A 22,559-nucleotide genomic window follows, 5' to 3' on the forward strand; every position below is an offset into this window, starting at 1 on the left:
AAACAAGCTGCCAGAGAAAGCTGTAGAGGTGAGTGCAATAATTAAAACACATTTGGACAGGTACACGGTTAGTGAAGTTGTTCAGGGATATGGGCTATAAGCAGGCAAGTTGGACTATCTTGAGCAGACACCCACCTCCACCCATCATCCATTCCACTTCTGGTCAGTCACGTTATGTCCATACAATCAATGAATATAAGTTATCTTATGTATTTATATTTATTGTTTTTTTTATCTTACTGTTTTTTTTGTGCTGCATTGGATCCACAGTAACAATTATTTTGTTCCCTTTTACATTTGTGTACTGGAAATGACATTAAACAATCTTGAACAGCTGAACAGTACAGGTGAGTCGGGCTGAAGGTCTTGTGCTGAAGATGTCAGGTCTAATGGGCTAAGAATGAAGCTAATGTCCATAACAGAGAGCAAGTCTGGTTGCTGTGACAATTTTTGTTGGTTTCTACTCCTTTAGTGAGAGAATATGTCAGTATTACCACATGTTGTTTGAGATCTATTGCATCAGGTTATTATCATAGGCTGTGATGTCAAATGTAGTAATTGGAAACACAAAAAAGGTGGTTATTCTTGGCAACCCATGGAGAGATTTCCAGATATCTTTGTAATTTGGATGATTTAAGTAACCCGAAACATGAGGAATTCTGCAGATGCTGGAAAGCCAGACTAACACACACAGAATGCCGGAATGAGGAAGTCAGCAGGTCTGCAGAGAAACCCGTTTGAGATACCTTGGAAAGGTGGTCTCAGCAGTCTCACCTCTGCGCCAGGTCCTCTTTGACCTCTCAAGTGTGCAATGAACAAGCCTCAGTAATAGTACAGCAGCAGAACGTGTGGCCTCTTGCCGACCAGCTCCAGCACACGCTGCGTTAACCAATGTAAGTATGCTTCTCAGAAGGGTCGGATGAGGAAAGGAAGCTCATAGTCCCTGAATCCTGCTATTTGTGTGTTTGTTTGAGCATCATGTGGAGAGGGTTCAGTTGGTTCGCAGAGTAACCTGGTGGCCCTTGGTCTCGAATGGCCAAATGCTGTTGAAGAAACATGTCTGCTGAGGAATCTGGATGTGTAGTGGTGGAGAGCATTACTGAGGGAGTACAGCACTGATATTGGTAATCGAGGTCCCACTATATTTACTAACCTCACTAAAACTGATCAGTACTCCTACAATACTGAGATGTAATTCTGGATTCCAAGGCTAGGAAGAACAGTAACTTTAAGATTTGTCACATGTTGTGAAACGCCAGACTTAGTTTCAACTGGTCTGGTGAATCTGTGGAATTGATTGCCACAGGTGGCTGTGGAGGTAAAGCCATTGGGTCTATTGAAAACGGAGGTTTATCGGTTTATCGATTCGTAAGGATAGCAAAGGTTATGGGGAGAGCGGAGGAGAATGGGACTGAGAGGAATAATTAATCATCTTTAATGGAATGGCAGAGCAGACACGATGAGCCAAATAGCTGAATTCTGCTCCTATGTCTTATGGTCTTAGAGCTCCACAGAGACCAAGACACCACAGACACTATTTTGCATATTCTATGATTGTACTTATTTCAAATCTAAGATCTTATCTCCTTGGAGATGGAAAAAGAATTAGGAAAGCTACTTCCTTTAGTATTTTACATCATTTTTAATCTCTGAATATTAGAGATATTTAGTAGTTGTTAAAGGTTTTCGACAGTGAGTAGAGCTGAGAGGGAGGGAAGAGGCAGAAAGGTTTGATTTATTTAGTCTCAATCTCCAGTTAGTTCTTTGTTGTTCAGTTTATCAAGTTAACAATTGAAATTCTGCCCCTAGTACATTATTTCACTCGTGTTTTTCCTCACTTCCCACTAATTCTCCTAACTGACCCTTTATGCAGAGAAATTTTAATTTGTATCAGACATGCAAAGTGTACAGTAACATCTACAACTTTGGTTTAAACATTGTTAAAATAAAGCAGAACATACAAGTGGCTTCGAGGTAATGCTTGGTGTCATGGCAGGGTAGGAATGAAGCATCACTGGTTTGCTGTGCAGCTCACACCTCTCCTGCAATGCTCTCATTCACACACTGCTGTATCCCATCCAGAGCCCCCCCCCCTCCCCTTGACAATTCATGTCAGAATGTGCTGATACAGAATGACTGAGTCACCAAAAAAAATCACTTTCAGCAGACCGAGAATTTTCAAGGAAGAATGGGGAATAGATGTTAGCAAAACCGCTGTGCAAACAGGATGATTGATTGTTCAACTAACATCAACACAAGAATCGGATGGTCCCGCCTGTTACCACAGAACAACGATGTGGATGACAGAATCTGCATACGGTGACAGATTCCAATGGGTCACAACGCAACCACATGAGCAGCTGGATGCCACATGCAAGGAAGACAATGGGAATCGTGGAAACGGGGGGGGGGGGTAGGTGGGGAGGGGGGTCACATCTGTCATGGACAAAGCAGCAGCAGCAGCAGCAGCAGACAGCTCGTTTCGGCCAGAAAGCGTAAATAAACAAACACAAATTATCTGATCTGTTTTTAAAAAAAGTCTTTTTACTAAAATTTTAATTGACAAAATTTCACAAGGACAATGGAAAGAACCCACGGCACTTGCCGTATCATGCAAAACCATTGACAGTCATACCTTGGCTCATTCTAGTCATCCTTGTAGCACTTTAGAGAAAAAGTAAGTAAATATTCTAGGTAAGTTTACAATTTTCTTAAACTATCACATTTTGGTCTCAGGCCTTTCACTGTCTCTGTCCAAATGAACGGTAAAATATGTTAACAGAACAGGGTCAGTGAAAGGTTGGTAGTCTTTGAACCATAACACACACTCACTGGCAACCCCATGCTATGAAATAGCAGTATTGGAAACTATTAAATTTATATATAAAGCTTGCTTTACTGGATTGGGGGAAGAAGATAAAAGTCACCGTACAAATCTCCCTAGAGAATCTGCACCCCACAAAACAAATGGACAGTGTGTCTATGACAGTTACACAAAAGTATGCTTAACAATTACTAACTGTGGAATGAAATGGCTACCATATAAAAATATCTGCCACACTATTATTACTTTCGGCCAACATTCATGTCACTAAACCATCCTAGTAAAATATTATTGCAATTTGTTTTCATCTTAGAAAAATGTAAAAGTTAATTTAGAAAAAGTGACATCCATTCACAGGGAGTAGAAGAAATCTAGTTGACAATGTAGCAGTCAAAGAGAGTAATGTTTTGCATGTCTGACTAAATTCTATTCATTATACCCTCCACCCCAATATTGTTCAGCTGTGTCTGCACTCAGAGTATTGAATTAGTCGCAATGTCATGAATTTAAAATGACCTGACTCTATTTCCAAGGTGGGAAGCAGTAACCATCTTCATAGGATTTGCCTCTTTGGATGCAAGCCATGTTTCAGTTTAAGATAATTATAAAAATCTTACCCTTTTCTGTACCCTAATGCTATGCATTAAAATAATTATTATGGTGCTCTGTGTAAACCATCAAACATTAAATAATTGCTCCAAATAATAATGTCAGTGCTTTCTGCAGAGAATTGATTGGTGTTGGATAATGATAGGCTTTTAGGTTCCTCTGGTTTGTTGCTGTTGTGCTGCGGGAATGGATATGATGAAATCTGTTGACAAACGCATGCATATAGACAAACATGTGCAGACATATATGATGCGGTCCGTAACAAAGGGAAGTTCGGCTCTGGGGAATGGGCAAAGATGGACATTTACAAACATTCTCTGTCATCAGTTAGCATGGTCATAGCAAGCTCTTTTGTCAATCACATACTTCTGCTTTTCCCGGGGATCCCTTGCCTTGTTGCGGTTTGGACGGTTGGCGGAAGATGGGGCTGAGTGCACAGACGAGCTTTTCTTACTGGAAGAGTGTGAGGAATGAGACGAGTGCGATACGCTGCCATGAGACTGGCCAGCATTGTGGTCAAATTGCATCAGGCAGAAGATCACATCCGTTGAGGCAAGTTCAAACTCATAGTGTGGATTTGCGATTACATATCTGCAAAGGAAGAGTAAAATACAAATGATTTATGGCGTCCATCCCAGGAGTGCAGAGTTTTAAAGGAAAACAGCAAACAATTTGATTTTTAAAGTTCTGCTTATTTACAATGTGTGTCTGAAGCTATGCATCAAAGTGCATCATTCAAAAACTTCATTGCATTAATATTGCCCTCTACACGTTCTGCCATGGGGGAGGAGGTACAGGAGACTGAAGACCTGCACTCATTACTCTGGGAAAAGCTTCTTCCCCTCTGCCATTAGATTTCTTAATGGTCTGTGATCCCATGAACATAGCCTTGCTATTTAGTTTGTACCTTACAATAATTTTTATGTCTTATCCTGTATTGAAGTCACAAAACAACAAATTTCATGACAAATACCAGTGATAATGAACCTATTTTTTATTCTGATTACATTTGCATTAACAGAAACATAATTTTAAGCTGGGATATCCCATGCAATCAAGAACCATATTAGTTTAGACTGACTAGTAGTAATCTCCTTTGTCTTTAATGGAGTGACATGGTGAAAACTAATATTTAAGTGGCACAGTGCCGCAGATGATTGAGCCACTGCCTCTTAGTGCCAGTGATCTGGACTCTATACCATCCCTGGATACTGTGTTGTTTGCGTGTTCTCCCTGTGACTGTAAGGGTTTTCTTGAGGTGTTCTCCCACATTTCAAAGTCATGTGGGTTGGTAGGTTAATCGGTGATTATAATTTGTCCCTAGTATGTGAGTGAGTTGGAGGGTGGAGGGAAAGATTGGTGAGAATTTGATATAAGAGCAGGACTGGAGTAAATAGCTTGGCACAGAGGGATGAGGATCTCTTTCCACCACTGAGTTTATTAGCCACTTTTCAAACTCAAAGTAAATTTATTAACAAATTATATACACGTTACCATATACTGCCTTGAGATTCATTTTACTTCCATTTTTACAAGATAATCTGCCTAGAAAAATTGAGAATAAATATAATTTCTGCAATCATGTGGTATCAGTTAACTTCAAGTATCACGGATTTTGGGGCTGTTCATTTATTTATGAACTCAGAAGTAGCGCCATCCTACTTAATTAATATGCCAATTTAGATCTAGCTACCAAATGTTGCAAGCCTAGACAGAGTGAACATCAAGAGTATGTTTTTATTAGTGTGAGAACCTCTGGCCCGAAGGTCCCAGATGCTCAGCGCCAGTATACAAGGACATCCCTTAAGAACATGGATGAGGAGGATTGTTTTTTGCCAGAAGATGGCGAATCTGTGGAGTTCATTGCCAAAGATAGCTGTGGAGGCCAAGTCATTGAGTATATTTAAAGTGGAAGTTGATGGGTTCTTGATTAGAAAGGGTGCCAAAGAGAGAAAGTAGGAGAATAGAGTTGAAAGGGAAAATAAATCAGCCATGATCAAATGGCAGAGCAGACTTGATAGACTAAATGGGCTTATTCTGCTTGAATGTCTGTGGTCTTATGGACAGTGATGCAAAGCGACCTTACTTCAAAGTGAAGAGAGTTTGGCAAGTGGACCCTCAAACAGAGTCATCAAGATGTCTCTTCCTTGGTTCCCACAAGCTATTGGATATGGCAGGGACTTAATGAGCAGGTACATAGGCAGTATATTGTGGTCATCTCACATGCCCAAAATGAGTCGTAGGCCATTTAAGACTGAGATGTGAAATTCCCTCAGTCAGAAGGGGGGTGATTATTCAGAATTCTCCTCTTGAAAGGGATGTGAATGTTCTGTATCCAATTGCAGTTAAAACTGTGGATGATAGATTTCTGGATAATAGAGAAATTCAGGGGATATGGGATAGACAGAATAATGGTATTGCATGGTCTGATCAGATTCAGACAGTGGGGGAATAAATAAGACCAAGATAGGTCAGAGGGTAGAGAAAATCAGATGCTCTACTGGAGAATAAAAATTATTACATCTAGAATCCGCCCTCTGAATGATAGCTTTAAAAATGGTATTTGTGCACTGCTTAATGGAATAAACTGAAACAATTCAGGCTGTAAACAATAAGAAATAATAGTAGACTACAGTGTGGATTTGAATACTTGGCTAATGTTGTCTTTGTAACTTGAACATGAGCAGAACAGAAACTTTAAAGTTATGACTGGTGGTGGATACACCCATCTTCTGGATTTGGTGATCAGCTTAATGTTCCCATTGATAGTGGATGGGAAGGTGAAAATCAATCCTAAATCTGACATTGCATAAAATTCAGGTCCCACCGGAAGCCCTCACTCATCCATTCTTCCCATCTCAGAGTAAATATTGGGATCTTCAGTAGATATCCCTGTAGTATACTATTCTAACAATGGACTGCGAATGAATTCATACAAACCATTGATGAGCTTAGCTCCAGGATGCTGGGAATTTCTCCTGGTATTTACTATATCATGTTGTCATAGGTTATGATTGGACTTGTTAGGATGCAGACTTGGGCTGAGAAGTGGCAGATAGAGTTCAATCCCGAAAAGTGAGAAGTGATTCACTTCGGAAGCTCAAACTTGAAGGTGGAGTACAGTGCAAGTTAAGAGGGTAGATAAGGCAGCTAGTGTGTTGGCCTTCATTAATCAGGGTACTGTATTCAAGAGCCATGAGATAATTTTGCAGCTTTATAAAACTCTGGTTAGACCACATTTGGAATATTGTGCAAGAAAGCATAATTTTAAAATGATTGGAAGGAAGTATAGGGGGATGTCAGGGGTAGGATTTTTTACACTGAGAATGGTGTGTTCATGGAATGTGCTGCCACAGGTAGTGATAGAGGCAGATACATTAGGGACATTTAAGAGACTCTTAAATGCAGGTTTTGTGGGAATGAAGAGTTAGATTGATCTTGGAGTAGTTTAAAAGTACAAAGTTCAAATTCATATTTTAACCTCAAGATTCATCTTCTTGCAAACACTCACAAAACAAAGAAACACAATAGAATTCACTGAAACACACACACAGGACCACTACATATCCAATTTGCAAAGAGGTCAAATTGCGCACATAGTGAAAAACAAGTACTGTAAATAAAAATACAGGGTATTTGAACCGCAGAGTCCCGAAAGTGAGTCCACTGCTGCACAGCCCGTTCAGCACTGAGGTGAGTGAATCCCGCTGGCTGCAGGGTAACAACAGCTCCTAAACTTGATGGCGTGGGACACAAGATTCCTGCACCTCCCAGCCGACTGTATTAGCAGGAAGAGAGGGAGGCTGGTGAAACGCAGGCAGACGTCATTAAACACCTGTTCATTTTCTGCTGTTGTCCTCGGCAATTTTAATCTTGCTTAAATGCTTTAACCAGTGCGGAGTAACGGAACTGATCGTGGGTTCATCTTCTGCCATTACGCCTGGGCACAGCATCCACCCTGGCCATAACTGCACTCTCAAGAGTCTAGTTCATAGAATTCCCCAGGAGACTGCAAAACCACCAGATCATTTAGTTGATTCAAAAGTACTTCTTGAAAAGGTAAATTACAGGCTGCAGACGGCACCAATTGCAGTTCAGAAGTATATCTACTAGAGTATCTAGTTGTTTTCTGAGCTGTCTTCTAAAGGTTGCCGTTGGTTGCCGGCACCAAGTTGGCACAATGTTGTGGGCTGAAGGGTCTATACTGTACTCTGCTACATTATATGAATGCTTTTGCAATTAATTTTGTTTTTCTGTTAAACTAAACATGAATGACCCCTGACATTATTTGTCATCACAAAAGTAAATTCCAAATATCTAAATGCACTATTGCTGATTGTGTTTTTACAGAAGAAATGGACAATCTAGCTACTTCCTACACTTGAATTGTCTCAATAATTGTCTGGAAACAAACTACTGGAGAAACTCAATGAGTCGAGCAGCATCTGTGAAGGAACACGAATTGTCAGCATTTTGGATCACAGTGCCTGCGTTATGGTTAGCAATTCATTTACCCTCCACAGGTATTGCTTGATCTGCTTAGCTCACCCAGCATTTTCTTTCTTTCTGCAAACTCTGGCATCTGAAGTCTCTTGTGTCTCCAGTAACTGGGCTTCTTTTTGGTGGCTTACCCACGAAGTGAAATTCCAAGTTGAGAGAAGACATTCAAGATTTGCAGGGCTGAGATCTCTCTCACATAAACACTATTGCTTAGATGCTAACTGCTATCTTTGAAACATCATCCAGTTCTGCTCATTTCTTAGTTCATATCCCGTCTCCTGCTGAAGTTCTATATGTATCTTTATTTGCCCAATATGTAACTATTCACTCTCCCAGCCATCTAACCTTTTCTTTCCTATATAAATATACCCATTCAAAGGTTTGCTTTCGAATATTAAACTCCTCAGAAAATCCTCATCATTCATTGACATTGACAACTACCCCCCCCCCCCCACCCCAAACTAGCTTCCAGTTTGATAGACGAAATCTAGAAAGTCAACATAAAACCAGCAGATGCTGGGAATCTGAAATATATAAACAGCAATTGCTGAACAACTCAGCATCTGAAGAGAGAGAACATTTCAGGTTGAAGACCTGTGATTAGGACTCTGATGAAGAGCCTTCAAACTATACTTCAACATAACTGTTTCTCCTGCCACGAAAGTTACCTGATCTGATTTTTCTTTTAAACAGCATTTTCTGCTGTTGTATCAAAATCCTATACTTGCCTAGTTCATGACCATTACTTCCTCTCCCCCCTGTATTTTGGTCCAATAATACTTGTGTTAAAATTGCCTTTAGTACGTTTTATTAAATTGGCGCACAATATAATTGCATATTTTTCTGCTCTAGGGTCTAAAATAGTGCCAATTTCAATATGGTTATGCTCTTGAGAAACAAGATATTCCTTAGACTTGACATTCTTGCTTAATTTGTGCTCAGTCAGAAGCACTCAGGGTAGTTTCACCTTTTCACAATACTGTGTACTGGAGTTAGGCCTGGACAATTCTTACTGACTCATGTAAAATGAACTTTTTTGCCAAAATTAAGTTAGGTAAACATTCGAAAGGGTTTTATTTAAGTAAATACCGGCTGGTCACGTACTTTCCATGACATTTATGTTAGATAGTGTGGTAAGCAAGGCATCTTGTCTTTAGTAGTTGAAGCACTGACTTCAAAAGCCAAGAGGTTAAGCTGTAGCTCTATCAAACTCTGGTTTGGCTGCATCTTGAGTATTGTATTCAATTCTGGTCCCCACACTATAGGAAGGATGCAGAGATCTGGAGAGAGCGCAAGAGAGTTTCACAAGAATGATCCCGGGAATGAAAGGGTGTTTCTCACAGTGGGGGAGTCTAGGACAAGAGGGCACAGCCTCAGGATAGAGGGGCATCCATTTAAAACAGAGATGCAGAGAGATTTCTTTAGCTAGAGGGTAGTGAATTTGTGAAATTTGTTACCACAGGCAGCTGTGGAGGCCAGGTCATTGGACGTACTAAAGGCAGAGCTTGATCACTTCTTGATTGAACATGGAATCAAAGGTTACAGGGAGAATGCCAGGGAATGGGGTTGAGGAAGGGAGCAAAAAGATCAGCCATGATTGAATGATGGAGCAGACTGAATGGGACAAATGGCCTAATTCTGCTCCCATGTCTTATGGTCTTATGGAAAGGGTTAATATATCAGGAACATTTGATGGGTCTGTGTCTGTATTCGCTGAAATTTAGAAGAATGGGGCGGGGAGAATCTCATTGAAAAGTAGCAAATATTGAAAGGCGTAGAGTGGACGTGGAGAGGATATTTTCAATTGTGGGAGAATCTACGACCAGAGGGCAAAGCCTTAGAATAAAAGGACATCCCTTTAGGACAGAGATAAGGAGGAATTTCTTTAGCCAGAGGGTGGTGAACTTGTGGAATTCATTGCCACAAATGCCTCTGGAGGCCAAATCATTGGGTATATTTAAAACGGATGCAGGATGGTTCTTGATTAGTAAGGATGTCAAAGCTACAGGGAAAAGGTAAAAGAGTGAAGTTGAGAAGGACAATAAATCAGCCATGATGAAATGGAAGATCAGAATTGATGGGCTAAATAACCTAATTTTGCTCCTTTATCTTATAGACTTAGGTTCATCAGGATGCTGCCTGGATTTGAGGGCATAAGATAAGACAATAAAATCATAAGATATAGGAGCAGAAATTGACCATTTGACCCATCAGGTCTGCTTCACCATTTCACCATGGCTGATCCAAGTTTCCTCTCAGCCCCAATTTCCTGCCTTCTCCCTGTATCCCTTCATTCCCTGACCAATCAGGAATTTATCAACCTCTGCCCTAAATATAGATAAAGACTTGGCCTCCACAGTTGCCTGTGGCCAAGAATTCCACTGTCTGTCTAAAGAAATTCCTCCTCATCTCTGTTGTAAAAAGATGCCCCTCTATTTTGAGGCTGTGTCCTCTAGTCTTAGACTCTCCCACCATAGGAAACATCCTCTCCACATCCACTCTATTATGGCCTTTCACCATTCGATACGTTTCAATGAGGTCACCCCTCAATCTTCTGAATTCTAGTGAATACAGGCCCAGAGCCACCAAACACTCTTCATATGACAAGCCATTCAATCCTGGAATCATTTTCATAAACCTCCTTTGAACCCTCTCCAGTTTCAGCACATCCTTTCTAAGATAAGGGGCCCAAATCTGCTCACAGTACTCCAAGTGAGGCCTCACCGAAGTTTCAACATTACATCCTTGCTTTTATATTCTAGTCTTCTTGAAATGAATGCTAATATTGCATATGCCTTCCTCACCCCAGACTCGACCTGCAAATTAACATTCAGGGAACATGTAAAGGACTCCCAAGTCCCTTTGCCCGTTCATTTTTTTTGTAGTTTCTCACTATCTCATTTCTTCTACCAAAGTGCGTGACCCTACACTTCCCAACACTGCTATAAGAGGAGGTGGGACAACCTTGGGTTGTTTTCACTGAAGTAGCACAGGCTGAATGGGAGAACTGCTAGAAGTTTATAAAATTATGAAAGATAAAGATTGTGATGGATCGTCAGTATTTTTTTGTACCCAGGATCAAAGTTTGTAATAGTGACGGCATGCATTGAAGGTGAAAGGAGATGTTTGGTAAAGCTTATTTTGTGCATACAGAGACTGGTGGGTGTCTGGAATGTGCTGCCAGGCCTTTGCCAGAGGCAGATATGACAGACACACATGAATATGCAGAGTATTGGATGGATATGGACCATGTGCAGGCAGGAAGTCTTAGGTGTCATTAGCTTAAATGGTTTGCCACAACACCACTGAACAAATTTCACATCACATACCAGTGATAATAAACCCGATTCTGAATCTCAGTCTGGAATATCGACAGTTTATTCTGCTTCACAGACGTTGACTTGCTGAGTTCCTCCAGCATTTTTTTGTGTGTTGCTCAAGATTTCCAGCGTCTACAGAATTACTTGTGTTTATAACCCAGAGGCCTGTTCTTGTGCTGTACTCTTCTTTGTTCTAAGTCATTGAAACTGAGTGTAGCTATTTTAGTGACGGATAAAGTGGAAAGTAGTTTCAATCCATGCACTATGTCAATTGAGAAGAAAATCCAGAGTGATTCTTCCTGCAGAGGAATTCCGAGAAACTTGTACTACTTACCGTTTGGTACACTGATTTTGCGACCGCATATGTGCATCTCGCAGTCGGTAAATTCCAAAGCACAGCATGTTATAGGTTTTCAAGGCCTTGCAGAACAGGTCTCCATAGCAGCCACCATCCTGGGGCAAAAATAAGATGGAATGAAGTTATCAGCAATGCTTCCTGAGCAACTTCGGTCTCAGTCCAAAAGTACCACACTTGAAAAGTTGGAAGGAATAGAGATATCTGAAGTGTAAACCAAAATAATTTCTTTAACACATTTGTAGCATAGATTTAGATAAATGAGACCTAGATCCTAAGAAAATACAAGGTGAGATTTTTGTCTTACTCTTTTGAAAGAAAGGGTGCATTGCTGACAAAGCCAGTATTTACTGTCCTTTAGATCTCTGCTGTTCCTCTGGTGAAAGTACACACAGCATGCTGTTTGGCAAAATGTTCCAGAATTTAGACCCAATGATGCTGAAGGAATGTGATGTGTTTACGAGTTAAGGGTAGTGTTTTATTTATATGGGGACCTGAAGGTGGTGATGTTCCCATGCTCCTGATGGCTTTGTCCTTTTGGTCAATATCACAGATTTGGGAAGCGAAGGGAAGACACTAAAAACCCACTGTGATTATTTCAGTCCTAAACCTCTTAAGCAAAGGAAATAATTTCTCTTTTTCTACCATACTGTTGGACTGGGGGGTAGAATTGTCATTCTTTCTTATACAGTATTGTAAAAGTATTTAGCCGCAACCCTTTGTGACATAAATGAGTATTACAACCAAGGATTTTGACCAATTTAACTGAGAATTTTTATTTGTGAATCGTGTTCTTTTTTTAGAGTAGAGACCCCAAAAAGCTGGGAAAACTGTAAGGCATGATAAACTAAAAATTCAAAACTGTAATGTACTCATCCCCCTTTGCGTAGTAGAACCACCTCTTGCAGCTATTATAGCCAATAGTCTTTTTGGATTTGCACAATGAGATAGCGCAAGATTTGCCCATTGCAGCTCATTGAGAGTGACTGTGTCACAGAGGCCTCTCTTGGAAGTGCCATTTTTCTCCAGCAACTAAATTTAGAGGGGCAGCCTAGGCACTGTGGCTGTGGACTACACTGAGCTCCGAGGTATGTTCAGTGCCTTTGACTTGGTCTTGTACCCTTCCTTGTGCTTCTCTATTATTATTTTCCTTACTTGCCTTGAATGCTTTTCTGTTTTCATTTTGGGTTGGTCTGTTGCAAATCTACCCTAATGATGGACCTTACAGAGAGAGGTGGTATTTGTTCAGGTGATCCTCCAATTTTCTACATCAACAAGTTGGATGAGTTGGTAAGGTTGTATACAGTATTGCAACTGAGGAAAGCTAGCATAGTAATTACAAAGGGGACGAATAATTCAGCCTCTCAGTTTTAGTTTTTAATTTTTAGTAAATTATTGACAAGTTTTTGAATTTTTCTTTAGATTTGACTATGTTTTGCACATTAGCTCAAAAAGTCCTACTACAATATATTTTAAATTTAGAAAATGAGACAGTAAAATGTGAGAATGGTTTTTCAAGACTATATTCTAGTCCTCTTGAAACGAATGCAAACATTGCATTTGCCTTCCTTTCCACCGACTCAACCTATGTGTTGACACTTAGGAAATCCTGCACGAGGACTCTTGAGTCTCTTTGAACCTCTGATTTTTGAAATTTCTCCCTGCTTAGAAAATAGGGCAATATTGGATGGACAATAAACGCTGGTCTTCCAGCAGAGTATGTCCTCTGTAAAAGAATTTTAAAAATGCAGTGAACTTGCCTAAGTATCTGATATCTCAGGGTAATGTAATTAGACTGCTCCAAATGCAAATGTAGAAAGATATAGCAGATATATGGCCCAAAATGTCCACTGTACTTTTTTCCATACATGCTGCCTGGCCTGCTGAGTTGCTCCAGCATTTTGTGTGTTGCTAGCAAGATGTCGAAATCACTTTCACAAATGGTAATTATTTTCACATTGAAATCTTTTAAAAAACTTCTGCTCAGGGATGCCAGTTTGGGCTCTGTTTGGAATCTGGACACAAATTGCATGCATTGCTGGTTATTTTTTTCAAAAGAACAGGAACATGAGGAAGCTATTTGGCTTCTCATGCCTGCTCCCCCATTCAGTAATTTCCTTTGGGTGCCCCAGTTTCCTCCCACATCTCAAATGTGTACTTTCTGGTTGATTAATAGGCCACTGTTGCCTCAGGTACATGGTAGAGCTGATGGAAAAGATTAAAGATTAGCTTTATTTGTCACATGCAAATCAAAACATCGTATCATACAGTCAAATGGGTCATTTTGTGTCAATGACCAACCCAGTCCAAGGATGTGCAGTGAGCAGACGGCAAATATCACCAAGCCTCCAGTGCCAAAACAACATGTGCACAACTCCCTAATCCTAGAGAGCAAACCGGAACACCCAGAGGAAACCATGCAGTCATACAGAAGAACATATATACTCTTCACAGACAGCAGTGGGAATTGAACCCAGGTCACTGGCATTGTTAAACATTTTGCTGTAGGGTTAATGTAGATGGTCAGTGCGGATTTCGGAGGCCAAGAACAACTTTCAGAGCTTTGTGACAATGCGTTGATATTGATTCAGACCTTGGTAATAAATGGCAATAAAGTAATACAGCAGTGAATGGTTCAGACCTTGGTCTGAATGGTTCACTCCCGTATTACTTTTCATGACTACTTGTAAGGATGTTCGGTGGATTACTCCAAAGTAAATCAGAATTAATTTAGCAAGATTTTTTTTATGAAGTTGCTCCAACCTTCCAAAAAAATTTACTTGTTTCAAAGGCCTACAAACAATTAAAATTAGCAGAGTAATTCCCAATAGGAACAAAGGTGCAGGGCCATTTTCTTCATATTACACATCATCCTCGACCTCGAGGGATAGCCATGACGACTTTAAAACCAACAGAACAGGTTGTGTAAACCCAATTCATTTGAAGTATCGAAGAGTATGGAAGCAGAGTGGTTAAGTTATTATTCTAATATCCTGAAGCCTGGATAATTGACCAGGTGACAAAAGATTGAATCTCACATTTGCTGCTGCTGGCTTTCTGTTCATTTAATTCATTCTACACATCTGAAATTAATAATATAGTGAATCTGAAATTACTGTAAGAAAGCTTAGGAAAAAAAAGCATCTGGTTCATTAATATTGTCCAGAAACTGACTCCTGAATAGACTGGGCCTGTATACGACTTCACTCTCATCAATAAGTCCGGCCCTCAACCTGGGCCTGTCATCACTGGAATTTAGAAGAATGAAGACGATCTCAATGAAAACTGTCGAACATTGAAAGGCATGAATAAAGTGGACCTGCAGAAGTCATTTTCTGTCATGGGAGAATTTAGGACCAGAAGGCACAGTCTCAGAATACAAGGTTGTCTCTTTAGAACGAAGATGAGGAGGAATTTCTTTGAGGGTGGTGAATCTGTGGAATTGATTCATACAGATGGCTGTAGAGGCCTTGTCGTTGGGAATATTTAAAGTGAAGGATGATAGGTAGTTTAGGTATCAATATTATGTGTAGAAGGCAGGAGAATGGGGTTGAGAGGAAAATTTAATCAGCCATTTATCAAAACATGGAGCTGACTCGATGGGCTGAATGGGCTAATTCTGCTCCAATGTTTAATGATGAACTGCAGTCAACAAGCCACAGTTTACGAAGAATTGGGAATAGGCTTCCTGGCAACAATCATGTCCTGTGAACAAATAAATAAATTATCTAATTTCCCTGTACTGATGATTTGGTTAATTTTGGGCCAATTGCACAGGTAATCTTAGGAGCAAATTCTCAAAATGACTCTTTATTTTCAATCTAGTATCCAGGAACAAATGACTACTTAGCTAGGCAGAGAGCAAGGCAAAAACAACAGTTGATTTCATGGCTTTTAAGCTCCGGTAGCATTTTCCTAACACCTTTACAGTGAGCTGAAGATGTCCAGGGTATTTAATCCTTTACAATAATGAGTTTGCTGTTATACATAATTATAGTTTCAGCATTTTGAAAAGTTGAATATGGAGTGCTATAGCATAGAGACAAGGCATTTCAGCCTGTTTAGTCTATGCTGAACTTTAGTCCTATCGACCCGTACCTGGACCATTGCACTCTATACCCCTCCTGTCCAAGCGCTTAGCCACACTTTGATTAAACGTTGAAATCAAATCCACATGCAACACTTCCACTGGTAGCTCGTTTCAAATTCGCACCACCCTCCCAGTGAAGAAGTCCCACTCAGGTTCCCCTTAAATAGAACATAGAACAGTACATTCGGCCCACAATGTTGTGCCTAACCAGCAAAAAGCAAATCAAAATCATCCAAACATTAATCCCTCCTACCTACACTATGTCCACATCCCTTCATCCTCCTTACTTCCATGTGCCTACCTCTTAAAAGTCTCTAACGTATTTACCTCCGCCACCATACCAGGCAGCGCATTCCAAATATCCGCCACCCTCTGTGTAAAACAAAACTTACCCCTCGCATCCCCCTTGAACCTGCTCCTTCCCACCTTCAATGCATGCCCTCTGGTATTAGACATTTCAATCCTGGGAAAACAGATGCTCTCTGTCCACTCTATCTATGCCTCTCACAATCTTGTAAACCTCTATCAGATCTCCCCTCAGCCTCCGGTGTCCCAGAGAAAACAACATAAGTTCATCCAGCCTCTAGTACATGACCTCTACACCAGGCAGCATTCTGGCAAACCTCTTCTGTACCCTCTCCAAACCCTGAACATCCTTCCTTTTGTGGGGCCACCTTTATTTCACCTTTCTCCCTTAACCCATGACCTCTGGCTATATTTTCACTCAATCTCGGTGGAAAGAGCCTTCTTGCATTAACCCTATCTATACCCCTCATAATACACTCAGTGGCCACTTTATTAGATACACCTGTACACCTGCTTGTTAATGCACATCTCTTCATTCAACCATGTGGCAGCAACTCAATCATAAAAGCATACGGGTGTGGTCAAGAGGTTCAGGTGTTGCTCAGACCAAACATCAGAATGGCAGAAGAAATGTGATCTAAGCGGCTCTGACCATGGAATACTTGTTGATGCCAGGCGGGATAGTTTGAGTAAACAATCCCCCTGACACCAACAATCATTCCACGGTCAAAGTTACTTTGATCATATTTTTCCCCATTCTGAAGTTTAGAAGTTATCTCAGTAAACTGCTGATCTCCTGAGATTCTCAAGCACAAGCGGCTCTAGAATTTACAGAGAATGGTGTATCAAGCAAAAAAACCATCCAATGAGTGGCAGTTCTGTGGACAAAAATACCTTGTTAATGAATGAGGTCAGAGGAGAATAGCCAGACTGGTTTAAGCTGACAGTTACAATGGTAGTTTGGAAGAGAGCATCTGTGAATGCACAACACATCAAACCTTGAAGTGGATGGGCTATAGCAGCAGAAGATCACAAACATTCACTCAGTGGCCACTTTGTTAAGTGCAAGAGGTACCTAAAAAAGTGGCCACTGAGTGTATTTTGTTATTTTATGCGCAAGGAACAAATACCCACAGAAGTAACCAACTTGATCTCTTTTATATGTGCTGTTTATTATATAAAATACTTTTAAGCTCAAAGCATTGCGGGGAATCAGCAGCAAACATCACAGCAGAGTGGGTTACTGCCCACAAGGCAGAAAGCGCTGAATTAACTCGCACAGTCAGAATGACATGATTGCTGAAGTACTCTGGGTTAATGACTGTATATCCATTAATGTCAGTTCGGAATGCTCCCTTGACTGAAACCTTTGTGATGTTCTCTTTTTCTATGGGATTGAATGATCATTTGATGGCAGTGGAATTAAAAACAGTAATCCACTGTGCTGGATTGGCACTTAGACGTTCAATTCACAAGGAACATTTTTGAGAACATTTACATTCGAATGCCTTCCCTCATGGAAGGCAGTATGTATTAAAGTGCACCCACCCCCTCCCATCCTGCAACCTCGAAAATGCTTCTGTTTTTGATTTGAAACAGTCCTATTCTCATTACTTTTGTAGCCAGTGTTGCCACAAATAAGTCTCTCGCCTCTTGTGAAACTATTTTCACACTTGTGATACTTAGCACTCTCGGGTGAAAGTGCAAGTTTCATTGAGTTATGGGCATTCCCTGTACATGAAAGAACTTCAGTAGTACCACATCACGGATGTATTATATGGTACAGGGTGGTAACAGTATTTTCAGCAGAAATATTTGCTTTTCCTCAATTCCATTCATGCTTGGAACTGCTCCACGAAGCAAAAGGGTGGTGGCGAGATGGACCATTGCCAGGGGCATATGCTTTCCTGCAATGCTACTCTGTTCTAGGTTTGTCACACCCCTTCCCCAGGTGCTGAATTCCCTCCCAGTGCTCCATTCAGCAGCTTAAACAATGGGTATTAAACTCCATCTCACACCCACTGCGTACCGCAAAATTAGTGCATCTTAGAGAATGCAATGGGAGCAGCCTTCACCAAGCCCAAGGTAGATCTTCAGTTTCTATGTGCATTCCACTTCCTCTCCAGCTCCTACGCAAAAATGCATCAATATAAGTTCAAGCAGGTCCTTTTCCACTGAGAGGCCATTGGTTAAGGATGAAAGGTGAAATATTTAATGGGAAAATGAGGGGGAACTTCTTCACTCAGAGGGTGGTGAGCGTGTGGAACGAGCTGCCAGTGGAAGTGGTGGATGTGGGGTTAATTTCAACATTTATGAGAAGTTTGAATAAGTGGATGGGAATAATATTGAGGGCTCTTGTCCACGTGCAGGTTGATGGAACTTGGAAGAGTTCAGCATAAGCTAGATGGGCCAAAGGTCCTTTTTCTGTGCTATAGTGCTCTATGACTCAGTTTTAACTACACTTCAAATACTTGCAATCAAGCCAAATATCATTAATTCCCAGTTGCATGCCATTTTGATTCCACTTCCCAATTCCACACTAGCCCGTACATCCTTGCCCTCCTCTACTGCTAGATTAAGGCCCAAAGCAAACTAGAGGTACAACACCTCATATTCCTCCTGGGTAATCTACTCACCGCTTGGTACTATTCTGCCTCAGACCTCAAGTTATGGACACTGCTCAACAGAAACCAACCTCCCATCCAGAGACTCATCTACACTTCTCAGTGCCTTGACAGAGGAACCGACATAATTAATGACCCAGACATTCTTTCTTCTTCCCCCTCCTATCAGGCAGAAAATACAGAAGTCTAAAAGCACGTACAAACTCACTCAAGGACAGCTTCTGACCTGCTGTTCCAAGACTACTGAATGGTCCTGTTGTACAATAAGATAGACTCTTGCCTCACAATCGTCCTTGCACCATTTAATCTTTCTGCACTTTCTCTGTAAATGTAACACTACATTCTGCATTCCGTTGTTGCTTTTTCCTTGCACTACTTCTGTGCGTGGATGTGATGAGATAATCTGTATGGATATCATACAAACCTTTTCGCTATACCTTGGTATATGTGACAAAATTAAACCAATTTACCAGTTCACCAATTTACAATTCCTCTCCTCCCATAGATAGTGCTTGACTTACTGTTCCTCGAGCAGATGGTTTGTTGTCTCCTTGTCTTTGTCCAAATGAGTCACACTCTTACTTCAAGGCAGGTTTAGAGGTTGACCTCATGCTGGATTAGGGAAACAGCTCTCAATCTACATGTTTGAATGAGATCACTCTGGATTTTTCTAAACTGAGTACAGTTCCAACAGTTTTCTCCTTAGGCAACCCTCTCATCAATCTAATCGATCCACATTGTATGTGAGGAGATGAAAAGTATACAAAGGACTCCTGGGGACTGAGACCAACTCCCTATAATGTGCACATTATAAAAGGAATCTGTTGAAAGGTCAGGCTTAACGGTTACAAATAACGTGTGTTAGTTACAGAGTTGCTAAAAACATTCATTTAAAAAAGCATTTTTCTTCTCGAGGGGATGAGGGGCTCAATGAATTGCCATTGCTGAACAGGATTACTAAATGCAATCTACCAAATTTGCATCATGCTTGTGCTGTGTAATTTACTAGAAAAAATTATTGTAATTTCCATACAGAGTTACAAATGTGGGCTGATCGGATGCAGAAATTAATTTACCCACTGGGCTACAATGACAGACAGCCCTCTGATTTGATCTTACAACGTTCCAGTTGGGAGAGAAGTGTTCAGCTGATTGGATTAGGTCCTGTGGCTTTGCAATACGTTAATGTACTTAAAAGTGCATTGTATTGACTATTTGTCATTTAAACTGACCAACATCTCTTAATGTTTTATTTTTCCTCATCAGTATTTAAAGGAATAGATTGTGGACTTCAGTAAGAAAAAGCCAGGAGAACGTGCACCCACCAGTCATCTTTGTAGGGCCAGCAGAGGAAAAGGTAAGCAGCTTCAAGTTAGAACATTTCTGAGAATCTATAAGCACCCGAACATACTGATGCAACTATGAATACAGCTGTATTTCAAGAAGAATGTGGAGATTTGGTATGTTACCCAAGACTCAAGCAAAATTCTACAGATGGTGGCATCCATCATTAAGGAACCCCATCGCCCAGAATTCTTATTGCTACCATCAAAGAGGAGGTACAGGAGCCCGAAGACATGCTCAATATTTTAGGGACAGCTTCTTCCCCTCTACTACCTGATTTCTGAACAACCTATGAACCCATGAACACTACCTGAATATTTTGCTCTCTTTTTGCACTACTTATTTAGTTTATATATATTTCTTATTGTGATTTATAGTAATTTTTATGTATTGGTCTGTACTGCTGCTGTAAAACAACAACTTTTAAAATTTATGTCAGTGATAATAAACCTGTTTCTCATTCTGAGGTGCCCTCAAAATATTTGGCAGCACTCCTCAAAGAGGACATTTTAAACAATCTGTTCTTTGCATCTTGTCCCTCTTTTGTCCTGGACTTGCTACCTATAACTCATGGTCATCAGAAGAAAGTTATAGTCAGTAATTACAAAAAAGGCACGTCAGTAGCTATATTTCATTTTGAGTTTGAGAAGATTTGGTATGTCACCAAAGACTCTAGCAAATTTCTATAGATGCATCGTGGAGGACATTCTGACTGGTTGCATCAGCACCTGGTATGGAGGTTCCAATCCTTCCACCTTCATCATGAGTGCTAGCCTTCCCTCTGCTTGCAGTCAGCATCCTCACACTCGGACTCAGAGAGCACAGAAAAAGGTAGATGCAGAGAGTTTCACTGATGGGACACCATAGGCAAAGGCCTTCCCATCCTTGCAAAGGTCCACATCCAACCAAACATTGAATGTGGGCCAATAAACAGGGGGCCAACATCTGACAGATTTGCCCATAGTTTGCAGCTCAGAGAAACCTGTCATTTTGCATTCGCAAGTTCAACATCCACTCAGGACTAGACTCAAGATTACAGTCATGCAATCTCTGTACACCAGACAATGGATGAGTAAATATACCACAGTTCTGACGTACTATGTCTGACCTATTAAAGTGGTAACCATCTGTAGCTCAAAATTATACCTTCTAATATATCATCCCTATAACGTGCAAGGAATACATGTACATTGCTACACAATACATACACAAATGTCTTAAGTTTGACACAACTGAGTAGTGTTTTGGTCAGGCAAGCATTTGAAATCCTGTGTACATTTTGATCTCCTTAACTAAGTGAAAATATATTTGCCATGGAAGTGGTACAAAAAAAGTTCACACACAAAATGCTGGATGATCTCAACAGGTCAGACAGCATCTATGGAGGAGAATAAACGGTCAACATTTCGGGTCGAGTCCCTTCTTCACCAAAATGTCAACTGTTTATTCCTTTCTGTAGATGTTGCCTGACCTGCTGAGTCTCTCTAACATTTTGTGTGTGTTACTGTGGATTTCTCTCATCTGCAGAGTCTCTAGTGTTTACATAAAGGTTCATCAGATTATTGGATTCAATCCTAGACAAGACGGTTATTCTATGAAGCTGGAGGGATTTTTACTTAATTCTTGTTCTAGGTACCCTTCTCTGATTGGGAAGGTGACAAGTCATGTACAACCAATTCTCTCAGAACCCCAGCATATTGTCTTGGCTGAGTGAGGCTGCTAGTTTTCCTGATCTGTTAGGGGTAGCTGTCTGACTTTTCCCAGTCTCCTTCCCTTTCTGAGATTCCCAGGTCAGAACGTCCACTATAGAGCACTGTGTTCAAGAACCAATCAAACATGGTGGTAATTAATGGGTTGTAATCAATTCAGAAGGCACACACTGCTACACTGTAGAAAAGTAAAGCAGTTGGAGATTACATATATTACATTGTCTATATTTGCAGTGCTTTTTGTTCTGAATCACATCTGCTACTCTGCTCATCAATTACCTTTTTATTGCTTTTCCCCTCATTGAGTCATACAGCAGAGAAACTGGTCATCCGGCCCAACTCATTCACACTAACCAAGTAGTCCCATTTACTGGCATTTGGCCCATAACCCTCTTAATCTTTCCTATCGATTTACCTGTTCTGATGTCTTTTAAAATTTGTTATTCTACCTGCCTCAACAATTTCCTCTGGCAGTTCATTCCATATACATACAGTGTATGGAAAAATTGTGTGTGTTGCTCAGATCTTCAGCATCTGCAGATTTTCACTTGTTTGCAACATAACATCCCAACTTCTTTACAAGGTGTCTTGACTAAAGAAGGTCAATGTGCTAAATGTTTTCACCACCTTGTTTGCCTATGACACCATTTGCAGAGAGCCATGTACTTGTACTCATAGATCCCTCTGTTCTGCAACACTCCCCAGGGTCCCATCGCTCACTGTGAAAGTCCTAGCCTGGTTTGACTTTCCAAACTGCAATTCCTCACACTTACCTGAATTACGCTTTGTTTTCTGGTATACTGTCGTGTACCTGTTAGGTGTGACAGAGGTCTGTAGAGTTGGGTAGAGTATTGTGTATCTAGCGTCATGGAGAAATG

At 40.6% G+C, this 22,559-nt stretch overlaps 1 protein-coding gene and 1 long non-coding RNA gene across 17 annotated transcripts in view; one reads left to right on the plus strand and one right to left on the minus strand.

Moving 5' to 3' along the window:
- Window positions 1-20,449, plus strand: part of LOC140714313 (uncharacterized) — a 62,985-nt gene extending 42,536 nt beyond the window's left edge. The window contains exons 2-3 of the long non-coding RNA XR_012095856.1: window positions 7,784-7,956; window positions 19,895-20,449. This is a non-coding gene — a long non-coding RNA (uncharacterized lncRNA). The remainder of the gene's footprint in view (window positions 1-7,783; window positions 7,957-19,894) is intronic.
- The window catches only part of kcnma1a (potassium large conductance calcium-activated channel, subfamily M, alpha member 1a), a 913,789-nt gene that overhangs the window by 24,207 nt on the left and 867,023 nt on the right, over window positions 1-22,559 (minus strand). For 9 of the 16 annotated variants that reach the window (XM_073025436.1, XM_073025438.1, XM_073025437.1 and 6 more), the window contains 3 exons: window positions 11,588-11,706; window positions 3,800-4,024; window positions 2,636-2,664 (listed from right to left, as the gene is read on the minus strand). In XM_073025436.1, the coding sequence (XP_072881537.1) occupies window positions 2,636-2,664; window positions 3,800-4,024; window positions 11,588-11,706 (373 nt within the window). Of the gene's footprint in view, window positions 1-2,514; window positions 4,025-11,587; window positions 11,707-22,559 lie in introns of those variants that run through there. The other 7 variants (XM_073025444.1, XM_073025441.1, XM_073025447.1 and 4 more) reach the window with 2 other exon arrangements.

Source organism: Hemitrygon akajei, chromosome 21 (genome assembly GCF_048418815.1).
Source record: "Hemitrygon akajei chromosome 21, sHemAka1.3, whole genome shotgun sequence".
NCBI classification, from domain to species: Eukaryota; Metazoa; Chordata; class Chondrichthyes; order Myliobatiformes; family Dasyatidae; genus Hemitrygon; species Hemitrygon akajei.